Source organism: Coregonus clupeaformis, chromosome 36 (assembly GCF_020615455.1).
Source record: "Coregonus clupeaformis isolate EN_2021a chromosome 36, ASM2061545v1, whole genome shotgun sequence".
NCBI classification, from domain to species: Eukaryota; Metazoa; Chordata; class Actinopteri; order Salmoniformes; family Salmonidae; genus Coregonus; species Coregonus clupeaformis.
Window position 1 is genome coordinate 21230673 of NC_059227.1, and position 21255 is coordinate 21251927.

General features: G+C 43.6%; 1 protein-coding gene across 2 annotated transcripts in view; it reads left to right on the top strand.

Annotated features, from left to right (window-relative positions):
* Window positions 1–21255, top strand: part of LOC121552509 (sestrin-1) — a 91072-nt gene that overhangs the window by 66395 nt on the left and 3422 nt on the right. The window contains exons 1-7 of one of the 2 annotated variants that reach the window (XM_041865465.2): window positions 17915–18168; window positions 19224–19289; window positions 19447–19647; window positions 19737–19919; window positions 20145–20384; window positions 20557–20808; window positions 21020–21210. In XM_041865465.2, the coding sequence (XP_041721399.1) occupies window positions 18067–18168; window positions 19224–19289; window positions 19447–19647; window positions 19737–19919; window positions 20145–20384; window positions 20557–20808; window positions 21020–21210 (1235 nt within the window). In that variant the 5' untranslated portion in view covers window positions 17915–18066. Of the gene's footprint in view, window positions 1–17914; window positions 18169–19223; window positions 19290–19446; window positions 19648–19736; window positions 19920–20144; window positions 20385–20556; window positions 20809–21019; window positions 21211–21255 lie in introns of those variants that run through there. The other variant, XM_041865464.2, reaches the window with a different exon arrangement.

Here is a 21255-nt window from a genome sequence, read left to right on the forward strand (position 1 = left end):
GGCATTCAGGCCAAAGAGTTCAATCTTGGTTTCATCAGACCAGAGAATCTAGTTTCTCATGGTCTGAATCCTTTAGGTGCCTTTTGGCAAACTCCAAGTGGCCTGTCATGTGCCTTTTACTGAGGAGTGGCTTCTGTCTGGCCACTGTACCATAAAGGCCTGATTGGTGGAGTGCTGCAAAGATGGTTATCCTTCTGTAAGGTTCTCCCATCTCCACAGAGGAACTCTGGAGCTCTGTCAGAGTGACCATCGGGTTCTTGGTCACCTCCCTGATCAAGGCCCTTCTCCCCCGATTGCTCAGTTTGACTGGTGGTTCCAAACTTCTTCCATTTAAGAATGTTGGAGGCCACTGTTTTCTTGGGGACCTTCAATGCTGCAATATTTTGGTACCCTGCCTCGACACAATCCTGTCTTGGAGCTCTACAGACAATTCCTTCGACCTCAATGATGTCGCTCTTGCTGCTGGTGACTCTCAGATCCACCTCTACGCAGACGACACCATTTTGTATACATCTGGCCCTTCATTGGACACTGTGTTAACAAACCTCCAAACGAGCGTCAATGCCATACAACACTCCTTCAGTAGCCTCCAACTGCTCTTAAACACTAGTAAAACTAAATGCATGCTTTTCAATCGAACGCTGCTGGCACCCGCCCACCCGACTAGAATCACCACTCTTGACGGGTCTGACCTAGAGTATGTGGACAACTACAAATACCTAGGTGTCTGGTTAGACTGTAAACTCTCCTTCCAGACTCACATAAAGAATCTCCAATCCAAAGTTAAATCTAGAATCGGCTTCCTATTTCGCAACAAAGCCTCCTTCACTCATGCTGCCAAACATGCCCTCGTAAAACTGACTATCCTACCGATCCTTGACTTCGGCGATGTCATTTACAAAATAGCCTCCAACACTCTACTCAGCAAATTGGATGTAGTCTATCACAGTGCCATCCGTTTTGTCTCCAAAGCCCCATACGCTACCCACCACTGTGACCTGTACGCTCTTGTTGGCTGGTCCTCACTACATGTTCGTCAGTCAAACCCACTGGCTCCAGGCCATCTATAAATCACTGCTAGGCAAATCCCCGCCTTATCTTAGCTCATTGGTCACCATAGCAGCACCCACCCGTAGTCTGCGCTCCAGCAGGTATATCTCACTGGTCATTCCCAAAGCCAACACCTCCTTTGGCCGCCAATCCTTCCAGTTCTCTGCTGCCAATGACTGGAACGAATTGCAAAAATCTCTGAAGCTGGAGACTCTTATCTCCCTCACTAACTTTAAGCATCAGTTGTCAGAGCACCTTACCGATCACTGCACCTGTACACAGCCCATCTGAAATTAGCCCACCCAACTACCTCATCCCTATATTGTTATTTATTTTGCTCTTTTGCACCCCAGTATCTCTATTTGCACATAATCTCTTGCACATCTAGCATTCCAGTGTTAATACTATTGTAATTATTTTGCACTATAGCCTATTTATTGCCTTACCGCCATAACTTGCTACATTTGCACACACTGTATATATATTTTCTGTTGTATTTTTGACTTTATGTTTTTTACCCCATATGTAACTCTGTGTTGTTTTTATCGCACTGCTTTGCTTTATCTTGGCCAGGTCGCAGTTGTAAATGAGAACTTGTTCTCAACTGGCTTACCTGGTTAAATAAAGGTGAAATAAAATAAATAAATAAAAATGGCTTGGTTTTTACTCTGACGTGCACTGTCAACTGTGGGGCCTTATATAGACAGGTGTGTGCCTTTCCAAATCATGTCCAATCAATTTAATTTACCACAGGTGGACACCAATCAAGTTGTAGAAACATCTCAAGGATGATCAATGGAAACAGGCTGCACCTGAGCTCAATTTCGAGTCTCATAGCAAAGGGTCTGAATACTTATGTAAATAAGGTATTTCTGTTTTTTATTGCAAAAATGTCTAAAAACCTCTTTTCACTTTGTCATTATGGGTATTGTGTGTAGATTGATGAGGAAAATGTTTTATTTAATCCATTTTAGAATAAGGCTGTAACGTAACAAAATGTGGGAAAAGTCAAGGGGTCTGAAAACTTTCCGAATGCACTGTAGAAAGATATACAGAGTTATCGAGCAACAGAGAATGCGTTTGTCATATCTCGGATGTTTGCAATTATGTCTGCAATACATTGCATCAGACTGTCTTTGTGTCTGTCTGTCTCTGTCGACCCGTCATTCAGGGCAGGTGGGGCTGAGCCCCATCTGTTTTGAGCCACACATTTTTAGCAAAACCATTATTATAATATATATATACTTTTTTTGCGGGGGGCTTGCCTGTTTTGCATGTTATTTTGGCATTAATATGTGTCACATATCAGTTTGCAAAAATGTAAAAAAATAAAATAATAATAATAACATTTAGTTAATAAAGCCTCATACAAACATTTTCTCTTTTTGCTTTCTTCAGTAAGGCAGCTCCAAAATACAGGTGTTTCAGCCTAGCTCAGTGCTCTTTGTGTTTTGATGGTGGGGCAGCCAGCTGAAAATACGGAGTGTAAGTGTTGGTAATGTTCTCTAATTGCGCCGTGATTGGCTCAGTGTTCTGTCACTCATGGGGACACTACTTCACCGCCAAGTCTAAGGGAAGAGCTCGAAAATTCAAGCCCCTTGGGTGCTGCCATGGAGTTACATTAGAAGTGCCCATCCAAGAAGGCTCAAGGTCATTGGCCACAGATAAAGTGATGTCAAATCACGTTATATCTACAGTAGCTTTGATTGGACTGATCATGTCAACATCATACTTTCAAAATCTTAGCTAGCAGTCAGCATAATGAATCAAGTCGATAATCTACAGGCAAATCCTTTTTAATCCTTGTCATATGAAGAGAAATTATAGATAAAACATATCGATGCTCACCGGCCATTGGATATAAACTTTACACAACAAGTTGAAAATCTCAAATTCAACAACGAGTGGTTTGGAAGGAATCAGTGGCTTACTGCAAGCATTTCAAAGCAATCACTAGCCTGCTATTCAGTGGAGTGGCTGTGTGATCCCAAATCTGGGATTAAGGGTCTTTTTTCCAAATTTGAAATGATCAACATTCAACATTGGCCATGTTGCCAATGAAGCATGATTTGTGCCGCGCTAAAAACAACTGTTAACTCGGAACTGCGAAAAAACGAGCTCCGACTGGGAAAATACGTTTTGAACAGTCATCCAACTCTGAATTGTAAATCCGGAACTTGGGCCTCTTTCTAGAGCTACGACCTCCGAGTTCCCAGTTGTCTTGAAAGCACTATAAATCCAGAGAATGCCAGACTTTGATTAAAAGATTTTCCCAAAAAGGACCTCCGCGCCACCTTCCTGTTCAAGTGAGCACAGCACAACAAAGTGAGTCCAAAAATGTTGTTGTATGCATAAATGATGTAATATGCCAGGGAGATATGTATACTGTAGCTAAGAAAGTAATACTAGGTGTATGTTGTGTAGGAAGCTGTTAGTAGCCCATGTGCCTCACCCTAATAATTTGGTATATTTTCACCTCTTAATTTCGCCTACTGTTCTGACTTGGTGGTGCACATGTAGCCTATAACCTGTTTTAGAGAAATGTAATCGTCTAATATTGTAAAAGCTTTCATTGTCTGCTTATATGCCCCCTTTATTTATCCTACGGTTCTGACTTGGTGTACAGGGAGAACACTGTAAGAACGGCCCCTGTTCTGAATTCTGTCGCTGTACATTTCAAAAGTGCTAAACAAATAGTTACATTGACTACGTCCGTCGTAGCTCGCTCATTAATGTCTTAATCGAAATTACGGATTGCCTCATTTCCGCTTGTCGTACCCTTATGCCATAGTTTGTAACCACATTTGTTTAAGCAAGTCAGCCATATCAGCTATGTTTTTTTTTAAAGGCAGTAAATGAGGCTGAATTAACTGTCTTGCTGCCAGACAAGGCTCCGCTGATAGCCAGGTGTAGCAGTGATAAGATGTTGGGACTGCTGTTGGGACTCTGCTGTTGGGACAGCTTTATGTAGGCCTTAACAGTTTGTGGGCACCGTTTGTCACCATTATAGTGCAATTAATGTATTGTTTAGTGTTGTGTTGTGTAGTGGCTTTGCTGGCATGCATCCCACATTTCTGTTTTTGTTTGCCCCACCAAGATTGACATGCTAAAATCGCTACTGTTGTGTGTCCACTGCCCAGTATGTCAGTCATTCAGAATCAGTGGAAAGGATTAGGCCTGGACGTACCTCTCATACCTGCACTCTTCCACGCTTCCATTAATGTGCTACAATAAAACCTGTCCAACAATCCAGCCTTGAGTTTTATCACCCCATGTCTGCTCCTCTCCCAGTCCCGGTCTCACATACAAAGAGTTCATTGACACCGTTGTTGTTTTTCTTTCCTTTAACCGTATGAGCAATCAGATGAGACTGATAATGCCCTAACTTTGTAGTGTACCGGCTGGCTGAGCAGAGGTTCAGGTTCATGGAGTTTTATATTAGTTATGAGGTTTTATGACCCATGATTTAGTGGCACGATGGTGAGCTGTTTTTACTGTGGTGTGGCCTTTTTTGTTGTTTGTGGAGATGGAGAGAGTTAGGGGAGTGAATTATTGTCTCAGGTGAGGGGTTGGATCTGTTATGAAGGCTTATTAAGGGTTATTTTAATCTGATTAGGGATGTGTTGGATGGGGTCCTGGTGTTGAGCTGACTCATTTCTGCCCAATCAGCAAGGTCTCACCAACCCAAAAAACTGCTGGGACTTACTGCCATGAGGCACGCAGCAAGGGAGCAGGGGGTTGGATAGTTTGGAGCTGCATGTTGCGTCATGGTCAAGGTTAGAGTTTTGAGATGGTTAACTGACCCCAGATCTTTGTTTACGATTGTCTTTACCATGTGCACCTCTCCCTTTTTTATTTTTAAAAAAACAACCATTGGTCCCTGAACTTTCCCTTTGAACTCTTGCCTGCACCCCTCTGTAGAGAAAGTGGAATTTTCCACAGTTCCCAGAGGTGAACCCTCTGAGACACCAAACTCCAGGATATTATGGGGAGTTAGAGCAGGGTTGGAATTATGTTGGCATAAATCACACAGAGGAGGAAGGGGTTTTGTAGGGGTAACATTGTTGGAGGAGGGGCTCTATTCATTATTTTATTGCTAGTCTGTTTTATATCAGGCTAAAGATAGCTGGGCCTGAGCAGGGTTTGTATCTTCTGTTATTCTGTGATCTTTTTGTTTGGGGCCTGTTGTATTGTAACAGCTGCACTCTCTCTCGACTGCCGGACTCTATACTGTGTGTGTGTGTGTGTGTGTGTGTGTGTGTGTACGTAATTGTTTGAAACATTAATGTTTTACTGTATTTAATATTATGAGGCATGTCTTACCTTGCTTCAAAGTAGCCTATAGGCAAAATCCGACCATGAAGGTGGAGGCAATTCTTTCAGAAAGATTGGGGAAGCTTACAATTTATCCTACCATTTCTACTGTTCTGTGTGCCAGTTATGATTTTCCTATGCACATTTTAGTGGAACAGTTTCATTTCAATAATAACGTTTTTGTGTCTCAAAATCATTGTCACATGGTTAATCATAAAAATTGGAATTAAAATGATAAAATCTAAAAAATAAATAAATAAAAAGTTAACTAATGCGAGATCACCAGCCTCTGCCATATGGACACATTGATACACCCACCGCGATCCATTGGCGGCTAAAGAAATAAGCACATGGAACTCATAGACTATCGGCCAATGCAGCAGTAGGCTTATGTTTTCCATTGCTCTTTCACACCGAGGTTTGATGTTTATCGAGAGGGAGATTGTTGGAAAGATTTTTCAAATAGCTTACTTTGAGGAGTTTTAATATACAGTATTATCATTCGCAATGGATGTACAAAAAAAAGACACTTTCCTATTATTCTGCACAGCAGGCCAGTTACTTCTATGCGTGCTCAGGCGCAAGCGCTTCCCCAACATTATCAGGACAGAGAAACCAGACACATACTCATTGCTCACATTGATCACTCCAAACAAAAGACAATGAAAAAACAAAAAGAATGTTGTAAATGATGGTTATGAAATAAACCAAAACTTGTTTTCACAAGTGTAGCAGGTTGTGAACTCTGCAAACAATGTTTCTACTCCGAGAATGAGAACGGTAAGTGACTGTAATTAATACATGCATTAACAGAAATTAATGTAACCAAATGACGGGGATTAACGGTACATTTACTACTGCAGATGTATGTAATGGGGAATTGATTAAAAAATACAATAATCAAAGGACAAACTATTCACGAGAATTGGTGGGAGACAGCTGAGCCATTCTGGAGAGAGACACCCCTTCTTCTTGTCTCAAAATGATAAGTTGTACTCAAGACACATTATCTTCAAACATATTTTAGTTGCTTTTTACTGACAGCCGCAACTCAATAATCAGCTAGGCTTATTGCCATTTGCGCTGCCCAAATTGCGGGCTTCCCAAATTTATTTTTATTTATTTAACCTTTATTTAACCAGGTAAGCCAGTTGAGAACAAGTTCTCATTTACAACTGCGACCTGGCCAAGATAAAGCAAAGCAGTGTGATAAAAACAACACAGAGTTACATATGGGGTAAAAAAACATAAAGTCAAAAATACAACAGAAAATATATATACAGTGGTGCAAATGTAGCAAGTTATGGAGGTAAAGCAATAAATAGGCTATAGTGCAAAATAATTACAATAGTATTAACACTGGAATGCTAGATGTGCAAGAGATTATGTGCAAATAGAGATACTGGGGTGCAAAAAGAGCAAAATAAATAACAATATAGGGATGAGGTAGTTGGGTGGGCTAATTTCAGATGGGCTGTGTACAGGTGCAGTGATCGGTAAGGTGCTCTGACAACTGATGCTTAAAGTTAGTGAGGGAGATAAGTCTCCAGCTTCAGAGATTTTTGCAATTCGTTCCAGTCATTGGCAGCAGAGAACTGGAAGGAATGGCGGCCAAAGGAGGTGTTGGCTTTGGGAATGACCAGTGAGATATACCTGCTGGAGCGCAGACTACGGGTGGGTGCTGCTATGGTGACCAATGAGCTAAGATAAGGCGGGGATTTGCCTAGCAGTGATTTATAGATGGCCTGGAGCCAGTGGGACCTACTTTCTTTCATTGTCCAGAAGCCAAAGGCACAATCCTAGTCATATTAGCAACCCATCCTAGTTGTTGCATCTTTAGATTTCCCCTCTTTCTAAGTTTCTAACAGATTTTCATCTCTTACAGATATGGAACCTCTATCAGGTGCAATGTTTAGAATGGTGTTTTCCCAGGTGCACTGTTTAGAATGGTGTTTTCCCGCAAATTACATACGTTTTATTGGCTGCTTCATTACATGAGTTGGATGTTCTCTTAAGAATCATTACCATAATCTAAATGTGATTTCTGTCATTCTGACGCCGTGGGTGGACGGCGTAATGGGTTATGCACCCAATGCATATGGGTCCGGTAAATTTTTTTAAAAAGCCGGTAAATTACATTCTTCCCGGTCACGTTGTCCGGCGCCACATTTTCCTAATGGGAACCTGTGTGTGTGTGTGTGTGTGTGTGTGTGTGTGTGCAGGAGATGCAGAAAGAGCAAGCCTGTATGTGTGCGTCTGTGAGAGCTAGAGACAGCATAAGAGTGTGTGTGTGTGTTGGAGACATATTCTACACGTTTTCCAGAGTCAAACCATACAAAGTACAACACAATTTTTTTATATTTTCCTTTGTTTCAGAGTCCTCCCTCCTCTCTACCATCTCTGCAGCCTTTACTTTTTTGTGCTCTTTGCTTCCTAGAGTTCCGCTCCATTTCATGGAAGCCAGGGAACGTGGTTTCCTCCTGGTGTCCGTGTGCGTTTATCCCGGGCCAGGGCCCATTGGTCTCAACCGCGCCTCACCACTCAGGAAAGCCGGCGCTTGGCGAGGCAGCTGCACTCAGATAGCATGCCAGAATACAGACACATCAGAGAGGAGAGAGAGAAAGGGAGAGGGGAGTGGGAGTAGAGGGAGGAATTAGAGTAGAGGATTCAGTGTTTCCCCTTTGATTCTTTTTAGCAGCAGTGGCAAAGGTAAAAGGGGGAGATCTTTGCTGGGGGGTCCGGCAGCATGCCCCCCACTTTATAGAACGACTGTGTGAAGGTCACTTCTGGTGACTTTCTTTAAAATACATTCTACTCCAAAATGCATGAAAATTGAATTATGTTGACAGCATCTGAAATATAACTGATGCGCACCACTGCATTGTAGGGAGATGATGAGGAGCAAGGGGTGGCTGTACGCTCGTGGCTCTCAATTGCGTCACTGCTTGCTCTGTTTGCTACAAATATAAGATGTAACTTGTCACTGACTTTAAAGGGATAGTGTGAGATTTTGGCAATTAAGGCCTTTTTCTACTACCTAGAGTCAGATCAACTCATGGATGCCATTTTTATGGCTTTGCATGCAGTTTGGATTAAGTTAAAGGTAGTTTTGCGAGACAGGAAGTTGATGGTAACAGCATGCTATGCTGTTCTTATAGACTTCTAGTCATTGTGCTAACGCTAGTTAGCAACTTCCTTCAAACTGCATGTAGAGACATACAAATGGTATCCATGAGTTGATATGACTATGGGTATGTAGAAAAAGGGCTTTGTTACCAAAATCTCACACTATCCATTTAAAAGCTTGTCTCAGCAGAAATATATAAAAAATATAATTTACAAAATGTGGGGAGTGGTGGCAATGATTTAGCAGAGGTGGGCCACCGCTAGGACTCTTACGGTGACCGTATTACTTCCACACCGGCGGTCATGATTCATGACCGCAGTCATATTCCACGTGACCGTTTAGTCACAGTAACCAGGCTTCTCCAAGCTCTGATGCCGCTGATGGTCATTAGTAGCCTACCAAACTTGCTAACTGCCTGGTACTCAGCACTCTATTGTCCCTCTAATCACTCTGACATCAATGCAAATGTTTTAGAAAATCAAATCAAACACTTCATGAGAGCCCATGAGCTCATGTTGCACAACATTTCTATAGGCTATGCAATTGCGTGAGAAAACAGAGTTTTGACGGCCTCCATTAGAAAGAGGAGGATCCCATCAGTTTTCTATAGGCTAGGCCTACTATATTTATTTATCAACTTTCCTAATATTAAGCACATTGCTATGCTTTACAACAGGAATATAGCCTACCTGGCTGGCATGAAAATGAACCGCAGGGAAAAGCGTCCTCCATGCGCTATTTAAGTGCATAGATGACATGTTTCTTTCTTTTCATGCCCGTTTCCGAGACAGGTGCATGATAATGGTCGCCGACGTGTCTGTCTTCACTTGTAGCCTACTTCTTAGCTGAGATACCTTTTGAGAAGGAACCAATCATGTGACGGGCATTTGCTAATAAGAATTGGGCTATCTGAGAGAGCCATGTGAGTGAGAGGTGCTTCGGAGCACGGCAGCCGGGAGAAGGGAATTATAATTATATTCAGCCCAAGGGCACAACGGCCACTGTGGCCACTGTGGTCCTCTGTAGCTCAGCTGGTAGAGCACGGCGCTTGTAACGCCAAGGTAGTGGGTTCGATCCCCGGGACCACCCATACACAAAAAATATATATAATGTATGCACGCATAACTGTAAGTCGCTTTGGATAAAAGCGTCTGCTAAATGGCATATTATTATTATTATTATTAAAAGGCATGGATTTTTTAGGGGCCATTACGGCCACACAAGGGGGATGCCGCCGGGAATATTATGCCTGGTGAGAATATTATCAAGTGCTTGTCAAATTGTGAATGAGAGAATGATGAAGTGTGTGCAGCCTGCGCAAGAAACAGAGCAGAGCGCTTACCTTTGATACAACTTTTTTCAAATCATCATTAGAGTCGCATCATGCAGTTTCATGCCTGTTTCTTTGTTAACCGCTCAACACAGAATAGCCGCATGTGCGCACTTCCTTGGAAATCGTTTGGAGAAAATATTATTTCTTTTTTATAAAGCTATGTTCAATAATAATGCCACGGAATTCTAAGCAAATCTTGTCTGCTAAATGAACTAGTGTTGACCACAGTCATATGGCATAGCCATATCAGGGCCTAACATAAGGACAACTCAGATTATGCTATTCTGTTCTTCTGAAATAGATTACATTTTCTTCATATCATGTTTTTTTAGACCTGTCTAAAATAAATAATTGATTTATTGTGATGGTGTAGGCTATATTAAATTGATTTATTAGACTACACTGAACAGACATGTAAACACAACATGTAAAGTGTTGGTCCCATGTTTCATGAGCTGAAATAAAAGATCCCAGAAATGTTCTATACGCACAAAAAGTTTATTCCTCTCAAATTTGGTGCACAAATTTGTTTACATCCCTGTTAGTGAGCATTTCTCCTTTGCCAAGATAATCCATCCACCTGACAGGTGTGACATATCAAGAAGCTGATTAAACAGCATGAGCATTACACAGGTGCACCTTGTGCTGGGGACAATAAAAGGCCACTCTAAAATGTGCAGTTTTGTCACACAATATAATGTTACAGATGTATCAAGTTTTGAGGGATTGTGCAATTGGCATGCTGACTGCAGGAATGTCCACCAGAGCTGTTGCCAGAGAATGTAATGTACATTTTAGAGAATTTGGCAGTACGTCCAACCGGCCTCACAAACGCAGACCACGCCAGTCCAGGACCTCCACATCCGGCTTCTTCACCTGCGGGATCGTCTGAGACCAGCCACCCGGACAGCTGATGAAACTGTGGGTTTACACAACCGAAGAATTTCTGCACAAACTGTCAGAAAACGTCTCAGGGAAGCTCATCTGCGTGCTCGTTGTTCTCAACAGGGTATTGACCTGACTGCAGTTCGGCTCAGTGGGCAAATGCCCACCTTCGATGGCCACTGGAACGCTGGAGAAATGTGCTCTTCACGGATGAATCCCGGTTTCAACTGTACCGGGCAGATGGCAGATGACATGTATGGCGTCATGTGGGCGAGCGATTTGCTGATGTCAACGTTATGAACAGAGTGCCCCATGATGGCGGTGGGGTTATGGTATTGACAGGCATAAGCTATGGACAACGGACACAATTGCATTTTATCGATGGCAATTTGAATACACAGTGATACCGTGACGAGATCCTGAGGCCCATTGTCGTGCCATTCATCCACCGCCATCACCTCATGTTTCTGCATGATAATGCACGGCCCCATGTCGCAAGGATCTGTACACAATTCCTGGAAGCTGACAATGTCCCAGTTCTTCCATGACCAGCATACTCACCAGACATGTCACCCATTGAGCATGTTTGGGATGCTCTGGATCGACGTGTACGACAGCGTGTTGTAGTTCCTGCCAATATCCAGCAACTTCACACATCCATTGAAGAGGAGTGGGACAACATTCCACAGGCCACAATCAACAGCCTGATCAACTCTATGCGAAGGAGATGTGTCGTGCTGCATGATGTAAATGGTGGCCACATCAGATACTGACTGGTTTTCTGATCCACGCCCCTACCAGTGTAATAGTTCCTTCAGTTCTCACTGGTAGGGATCGTTGTTAGGCTACATAGAGGACCACTGATCCACACCAACATATGACTCAAGGTTCATCATCTTTAGGTATACAATATACAGTGGGGAGAACAAGTATTTGATACACTGCCGATTTTGCTGGTTTTCCTACTTACAAAGCATGTGGAGGTCTGTAATTTTTATCATAGGTACACTTCAACTGTGAGAGACGGAATCTAAAACAAAAATCCAGAAAATCACATTGTATGATTTTTAAGTAATTAATTTGCATTTTATTGCATGACATAAGTATTTGATACATCAGAAAAGCAGAACTTAATATTTGGTACAGAAACCATTGTTTACAATTACAGAGATCATACGTTTCCTGTCGGTCTTGACCAGGTTTGCACACACTGCAGCAGGGATTTTGGCCCACTCCTCCATACAGACCTTCTCCAGATCCTTCAGGTTTCGGGGCTGTCGCTAGGCAATATGGACTTTCAGCTCCCTCCAAAGATTTTCTATTAGGTTCAGGTCTGGAGACTGGCTAGGCCACTCCAGGACCTTGAGATGCTTCTTACGGAGCCACTCCTTAGTTGCCCTGGCTGTGTGTTTCGGGTCGTTGTCATGCTGGAAGACCCAGCCACGATCCATCTTCAATGCTCTTACTGAGGGAAGGAGGTTGTTGGCCAAGATCTTGCGATACATGGCCCCATCCATCCTCCCCTCAATACGGTGCAGTCATCCTGTCCCCTTTGCAGAAAAGCATCCCCAAAGAATGATGTTTCCACCTCCATGCTTCACGGTTGGGATGGTGTTCTTGGGGTTGTACTCATCCTTCTTCTTCCTCCAAACACGGTGAGTGGAGTTTAGACCAAAAAGCTCTATTTTTGTCTCATCAGACCACATGACCTTCTCCCATTCCTCCTCTGGATCATCCAGATGGTCATTGGCAAACTTCAGACGGGCCTGGACATGCGCTGGCTTGAGCAGGGGGACCTTGCGTGCGCTGCAGGATTTTAATCCATGACGACATAGTGTGTTACTAATGGTTTTCTTTGAGACTGTGGTCCCAGCTCTCTTCAGGTCATTGACCAGGTCCTGCCGTGTAGTTCTGGGCTGATCCCTCACCTTCCTCATGATCATTGATGCCCCACGAGGTGAGATCTTGCATGGAGCCCCAGACCGAGGGTGATTGACCGTCATCTTGAACTTCTTCCATTTTCTAATAATTGCGCCAACAGTTGTTGCCTTCTCACCAAGCTGCTTGCCTATTGTCCTGTAGCCCATCCCAGCCTTGTGCAGGTCTACAATTTTATCCCTGATGTCCTTACACAGCTCTCTGGTCTTGGCCATTGTGGAGAGGTTGGAGTCTGTTTGATTGAGTGTGTGGACAGGTGTCTTTTATACAGGTAACAAGTTCAAACAGGTGCAGTTAATACAGGTAATGAGTGGAGAACAGGAGGGCTTCTTAAAGAAAAACTAACAGGTCTGTGAGAGCCAGAATTCTTACTGGTTGGTAGGTGATCAAATACTTATGTCATGCAATAAAATGCAAATTAATTATTTAAAAATCATACAATGTGATTTTCTGGATTTTTGTTTTAGCTTCCATCTCTCACAGTTGAAGTGTACCTATGATAACAATTACAGACCTCTACATGCTTTGTAAGTAGGAAAACCTGCAAAATCGGCAGTGTATCAAATACTTGTTCTCCCCACTGTAGCTAAGCAGCTGCACAAACACAGAAAAGCAAGCAATTGAGTTACAATTTTTTACAATTTGAAAGTTTGACATTTTAATGAAGCATAAAGTCCAATTGTCCTGTACTTCAAAGTGGACCTGGATGGGGACATAAGGGTTATGCCAAGTCATAGCCGTTATGCTAACTGCTTTGTGATGGAATGGAATGGCTTGAACCAAGAGCCTTGTTTGAAGAGTGGGGGAGCGACAGAGTGAGTGATAAAGAGGGAGAGTCAGAGGAAAAGGGGGAGAATACCTACTTAGTCTGCAGTTTTCACTCTTTGCACATGAACAAGAGTAAAAAAAAGTTGAACTTCAACGTTTGTCTGAGGTGGAGCAGAAGAGGGCGACACTGCAAGGTGGGGGAAGGAAAAAGGTTAGCGAGGAGCTTGAGCAAACGCTGTGTGCTCTGCATTACGGAAATAGACGCCTTGCTCAAATAGAAGCCTGTCTGTAATAAGCGCCGGTTGTGTTCAGTGATTGAAGCAAATAAGCACTATTAATATAAGTTTTACGGTATACACTGTGTTGATTCATCTCCCTTCCATTAAGTTTAAACAGACGTTACCAACTACTAGAGAGCCTCAACTCTAAACAACATGCAATGACAGAGAGAAACAAAGTCACATAAGGAATATGCATGCTGCATACAGTACACTGTTGATTTGGGATAAGAGATATGGGTTGTTTTTGTGAAACCGCTCTGGGTCAAGCTGCGGCATATGGTTTCATGTTCACAGTGAGAATAGAAGTCTACTTGTTACTCACCCACGCACACACACCAACACACATGCACTTACATACACACTTGCACTGAAAACAGCTCTTAAAAACGTTCTGGGACAATTTGTTTGTAAAGTGAAAAGTTAGTCAAACTATTATATAGACCAGATATGCTTGTGCACACAACTTCATGCTCTAGCAAAACCTTTAATTCTCTTTTTTTCCCCAGAGGAAGGAGAGAGGGAGAGTGAGAAAAAAGATTGGCCCCTGTAAGTGTTGTTCTAGCCTGTAATTGGTGGAAGCCTGTTGCTAGGCTTATGTCATTGTGAGGGTGGGAGTTTTTCGCTTCCTCTCTCTGCGAAGCGATAGGTCAGGTTTGAACTGGTTAGGAGGACTTCTACCACTTGTTGAACATCCCCACTGTTTTGTGGTTTTCTTTCGCTCTCCGCTCTCTTCTCTTCTAATTGCATTTGAAAAACACTGCAGCCACTTCTGGGGCACATACTATATGTGCACAGATTTAGCTTTGGCTTCCTCTCTCTCTTTCTTTTTCTCTCTTTTAATCCCTTTGACTTTCATCCTCCTTTTTATTGTTAAAAGCAGCTCAAATGTTTGCGCAATAAAACAATATGTTCATTTCCTTCTTTGTTAACTTTTTTCACCAAAAAAATCAAAAATGCCCAAGTGTTTAAATGCTACTTTAAGTATTCTGTTAAAATGAAAAAATACATATTTCTAGAGTAGGTACAGTAACACTTTCCCAGTGAAGAGAATGGCACTCAAACTCCTCTTGTTGTTGTCCTTTTATGTTAGTTGAATTTCAAGTTGAGAGGGATCAACATTTCAGAATTCAAAACTGGAGCTTGAACTTGTGACTGGACTGATGTTTGCTCTCGTTCTTTATTTATTCAGGGCCCACTCGAATCTCAATTACTATTATCCTGTCCAAAAAAATACTCATCACAAACCGGTTGTGTTGATGTGATAGAGATCTGTTAGTTAACTATTTACTAACATAGTTCTCTCAAACCCCAGCCCCCCCACCCAAATATCTAATTTGTATAGATAATCTGTTCATATGCGGTCCATATCTACCATTGTTTCGGTCTTATCTGTAGAATGTATTCCCAGTCTTTTGTAACAATAGGATATTATTGTGTGCGGGTGGTTTGTGCATCATCAGTTAGACAGCTCATTCAGACTCAATAAAGAGAGGACCACTGAGGACCAGGGGTCTCTGGAGACCCAAGTAATTTAACAAGGCCCCTATTCCTAATACCGCAGGACTAATGGGATGGCTCATATACCATGTCAATTCGGTTAGTTCAGGAGTCCAAAAGTCCTCAGAAAATGATGGCTAAATGAATGGGGTCAGTTCCAAACGGAGTTTGATCTGACGGAATTAAAGAAGAGTTCACTCCAGCTCTACCGTCCAATCCCTCTATCTCTTCATCTGAGGCTCACCATCTGCACTGATTTGCACTGTGAGAACTGTCTTGAGAAGGATCCCTGCAGGATCTCCACTAGCCTCCCACTGCAGTGTAACTAATCATCATGATGTTATCATAACCCACTCTTACCCCCGCCCCGCCCGCACTCTGCCCCTGGCTGGCATGGGTACAGTAAAGCCCCAAGAGTGGCTGCTGGGTGGTCGTGATGTGTACACCCCTGACAATAGTGTTTGGGCCAGTCGGGGCCCTGGCCTAGCCTAGCGCTTTTATGTGAAAAGATGGTGTCGTAAGCCGAACGCTGACCAGGCCTCTTCTGCTCTGCAACTTTGCTGAGCCATGGGGCTCACATACTCACTGTGCTGCTACTGCTGCTGGGAAACTGCAGAGTGCTGACTCCAGCCCCAGGGCATATTTACCATGACCCCCACCCCTCTCTGGGGGTAACAGGGAGGGGGGAGAGAGGGAGGGGGGCACTGTCACACAATGAACCTGCTGAATGGTGTGCTATCTATCAGCCAGGGGACTGACTTGCAGCCAGCCAGTGCCAAATCAACCAGAAGGCCAGGCCCTTAAACAGAGTATTGAATTGGAGCTTGGATCGGCTCGGCCTTGTGATAACCGATAACGATCTGGGCTCCCTCACACCACCACCTCCTTGTTACCTAATATAACTTGTTTGTCAGGTTTTTATTTGGTTCTTCCCCCTGCCCACCACCCACTCCCCAAACCCACTGCCACCCCCACCTTGAATTTATTATTAGATAGAGTTGATATGCCAGTGGCATTGTGTAACATGCTTGTAAAGACGTTGTTGTTGGCATCTCAGCCATGGAACACACATGACTCACTCAGGCCTGCCTAGCTAGCTGTGCTGTGCTGCAGCAATAAGCAACTATCCCAATTATGCATACGCTATTTACCACCACTAATGTATAAGACAATTGTCAGATATTTAGATTTCATTCCACTGCAAGACCTTTTTTGAGTAGTCATATCCGGACCAAACCTCATATTCATGCTCCTACCATCTGACAAAACAGCATTATGAATTACTCATAAATTACTTGTAAATATTCAGGGTACAATACAGTAAAACACCAACACAGGTGGCTGGTGACATCATCCAGGCTGTGTCTATATTGACAGGCTCTATGATAGAGCCAGAGAGGGAACCGTTGCCTGTCTTATCTAGACTTCCTGTTAGGTTTGTTTGAGGTGCTATACAGCCTGTCTGATTGGTTTAGGCCTGGGCTGCTTTATCTGAGCTCTGTTGGTCTAAAGGCCTCCGCATGCTTCCCATCCGAAACAGTTCGGAACTGTTTGTGCATATATTATGACAACATTTTGAGATGTTTTTATTCGTTTTGGTCTTCGGCAAGGTTTTTTTTTACTGTTCGTGCACACAATTATTTTTATTTTTGCAAGCTGAATTTCAGTAGCCGAAGTCTATGCCCCTTCGTCAGTCCTTGGTTAAAGTTCACAGTTAGCCATTGTTATGTAAATGTAGGCAGAAAAGTAGCCTACCCTGGGCCTTGCCTTAACTGGCTCAAAGTTAAGGCTCATGTCCACCAGATGCATCAAACTCTTTGCGTTCCGACAAAAGTAATTAATTGCCAATGGAGCAGTCCGCAATGCTACATAGGGGGTGCCACACTAGGCTGCGGTGCGTTCTGTGTACCGCATGCATTGCTTTACCGTGCGGTGGTACAAACGGAGGTACGCACACAGACTCCAACTAGCAAACTTTTAGCTTGTTACAAGTGAAGTACATGTACGGAAAACATGGGGGTGTAACTAAGCTAACATATGGAATTGTTTTAAGATGGTCATGCCATGGATCATTTAGCTATTTGATTTAGAATTGTAGGACCCCTTTAGGTATAATTTTTTTCCTTTTTATTATTTGATAAAATATAGATACTGGCCTTTACTACTATAGCCCATAGAAACGCATTGAATAACACATTCATAAATGGCAAAAAAAAGTATGTGAAAAAATGAATCATCAAGGAAAAAGGTTTTGAAGTGTCTTGTGCTATATCTAGGAGATATAAGAAAGCTGGGGAAATATTTTTGTTTTTTTGGACACATATTTAACCCCTTATTTTTGTTGGCACAAAACAAGACGCAGCCCATACAATCTCTAGTTTACATTGATGGATTTTGATGGGGATTTGTTTATTATGTTACTTAGATTGACTCTTAAGGATTAATGCACACATTGTGCGCTGCAGAGGGATGGTGGCCAGTCGATTTCCATTGTCATGATCAATGGCAGAAGCAGGGAACAAAAGGAGAGACATGATTGATTATGTTTTCTTGGGGGCTCGCTCTGCGCTCATGTTTAGATCCTCTCTCCGCACGGTTCACGCCTCCTTTCTCCGTCCCCTTATACCTCATTGGATGAATGGAGGTTGTTTTCGCCTTTCGATTGGCTGTTGTGCACGTCAGTCAACCAGGGCTCAGTTTATTTACGGAGTGTGTGCGCTGAGATCGAACGGGATTCTGCTGTGGGGCTGCAACAGCTGACAACTGAGCACTTTACCCAGTGCCTGAAGGAACAAAGCGAGAAAGGAAACATCCATTTAAATATACCTTTACATTTTTATACCTGAAACACAAGATCGCACTGAGGACACATTATGAGGCACGCAACTGCAGCAACAGAAACCATGGAAAATAATTCATTTACAGTAACAGACTTATATAAAATATGCACTCATTGTGAACGGCTAAGCAAAAAGGTAAGCGAAAAGGAAAATAAAGGGCAAATGCTTTTGACAGTGAATGCATGTTTTTAAAACTATGTGCACCGTCGTTGTGGAATTTAGAGTATTAATGTGTGACAAATTCATGTCCCTTTAGACAGTTTTTCTGTGGCTGCGAGTGAAGGAACTGCAGTGCAGTCTTTTCTTTTGTGTCCAATCTTGTTTATGCGTTTGAGGAGTTTGCGTTGCTTGTCAAAGCTCTACATTTATTCGCCTGCTTTGTCATCATATTGTCAACTCTGCTATTCGGTATATGCTCTTAGCTCAATTTTTCGGTTGGTGTCTTTGAATGCGAGACAGTGTTGTCGCTTTCTAGCAATCTTCGGCCCGGAGTCTTCTAGGTCATTCATTCTACCAGTTCATTGCGCTGCGCAGAGGGACACGAACGGAGCTATCTATGGAGCCCATAGGGAACATGTCGTGATCAGCGACTTCTTAAGTTGACAGTTTGCTGACAGTTGGCTGTTTAATGTGATGTCAATCATTTCTTGAATTTGTTCCTTTAATAACATCCTTTAGTATGCGAGCCTTTCCGAATAACTTTGTGTCATATAATGTATGAATTAGGGTATTATTAAAACGTATCAAGTGTATATCAAATGTTTTCAAACTGCAAGTGGTTACATAACCTCAGCACGCATGATACATTGTATCTATCAAGTGTTTGATTTGTGTATTTTGAGACTTTTGTCGCATTTCTAGAGACTACTGTTATGGCAGCTTGCTGCAGCGAAATTGTGAACAAAGCGAGTTGGATTTCTCTTTTGCACAGGCTGGGCTTGCAATGCTCCAACCCGACTGTAGAGCGAGTATGTGGTCTAGTGGAGAGAGGGGAGAGATGTATCTTGCAGAAGGTAGTACAATATTACTCGGTCAGGGCTCGCAGCCAAAATGGTACTAAAAACAGCATTTAGGGTTTTCGCTTGCACCCCCAGCTTTTGGCATTTGACTCCACTGAGCACGGTTGGCATGCTGTTGCATTTGGTTCTTGCAGAACTATAATGTGTTTCTGTACTCTTTTTGTCTTGCAGGACTCAGGAGTACGGATACCAAGACCACTGGGGAATGGACCAAGTAGATTTATCCCTGAAAAAGAGGTAAGGAGAACAACAGCTTTATGTACCACAAAGGATTTTTCTATACTTATGAAAAGTATTACTCACCTTTTACTTACCATTACAATACATTAAAGTGCCATATTATATCAATAAGTGATTGAGAGTAAAAATTAATTTACTGGCTCTCTGGCACCAGATCCTTCAAATCAGTAAAGTAGATCCGAGGACACAATCGATATTCGAGGACGCATTCGCTGCACTGGGTCGTCTTGACAACATCTCCTTGGTGATGGGCTTCCACCCACAGTACCTGGAGAGCTTCCTGAGGACACAGCACTACCTGCTGCAGATGGACGGGCCCTTATCCCTGCACTACCGCCACTACATAGGCATCATGGTGAGGCCCCTTACCCCCTACACTAACCACTACACAGACACTCTCGGACAGTCTCGTAACTCTCTCTCCTTCCCCCTCTTCCCTCCCAGGCTGCGGCCAGACACCAGTGCTCCTACCTGGTCAACCTGCACGTCAACGACTTCCTCCAGGTGGGAGGGGACCCCAAGTGGCTGAACGGCCTGGACGGAGCCCCACAGAAGCTGCAGGCCCTCGGGGAGCTCAACAAGATCCTGGCCCACCGGCCCTGGCTTCTTACCAAGGCACACATCGAGGTACGCAGCTGGGGCTGGACCTGTGACACACACATCCAGGACTGGACAAAGGGACAGGTTAGGGTTATGTAACTGAGATCATGGGTGGAGGCACACCAGAGTTATGCAGCTGTTACTTGACAGGGTTAGTTATATGAAAGGGGTAGGAATGGACAGAGAAGAAAAGATTCCATCCAAAGGAAACTACTGTCTGACATATCAACTCTCTCTTCTCCCCCTCCCCAGCACCTGCTGAAGGCTGAAGAACACAGCTGGTCCCTGGCTGAGCTGATCCATGCTGTGGTGCTCCTCACACACTACCACTCCCTGGCCTCCTTTACCTTCGGCTGTGGCATCACCCCTGAGATCCACAGTGACGGGGGGCACACCTTCAGACCCCCCTCCGTCAGCCAGTACTGGGTCTGTGACATCGCCAATGACAATGGGCACGGCAACGACCTGGAGGAGAAGAGAGGCAGCCACCAGGTGCGAGGAAGGAGGAGGGTGTGTGTGTGTGTGTGTGTGTGTGAGAGAAAGTGAAACTGGGGTTTTTGTTAGTAACCGGCTTTGACAAAGATGTGTGGTTGTGAGTTGAGTGGTTCTTGTGGTTGTGGTCACCCTATGTATGACCCAAGAACGTGTGTGTGTACCTGTCTAGGTGTCTGGTGAGGTGGAGGTGCTGATGGAGAGAATGAAGCTGCTGCAGGAGTGTCGTGATGAAGAGGAGGCCAGTCAGGAGGAGATGGCCACACGCTTCGAGAGGGAGAAGACTGAGAGCATGCTGGTGGCCACAGCAGAGGACGAGGAGTGTGTGCCGTCCAGAGACGTGTCCAGGCACTTTGAAGACCCCAGCTACGGCTACAAGGACTTCTCCAGGAGAGGAGAACACGTACCCACCTTCAGAGTGCAGGTATATAACACACACACACACACACCGTCACTTACGGAAAAACAGGGAGACAGAAAGAGGCGTTTTAAAGGAAAGTGGAGTTTTCTCAATAGCTTCAAGATGACATTTTCTAAATGTTGCACTATGCAGTATCTATCCGATTGACCAATTGATATCCAGACATTGTGATTAACACCTTGCTTTCTTCTCTTTTCTCCTCCCTCTACTTCAGGACTACAGTTGGGAGGACCACGGCTACTCCCTGGTGAACCGTCTGTACCCTGACGTTGGTCAGCTGCTGGATGAGAAGTTCCAGATGGCCTACAACCTGACCTACAACACCATGGCCATGCACAAAGACGTGGACACCTCCATGCTCCGCAGGGCTATCTGGAACTACATCCACTGCATGTTCGGCATCAGGTACGCCACTCACTGGCGCTATACAAACACAAATCTACGAATACA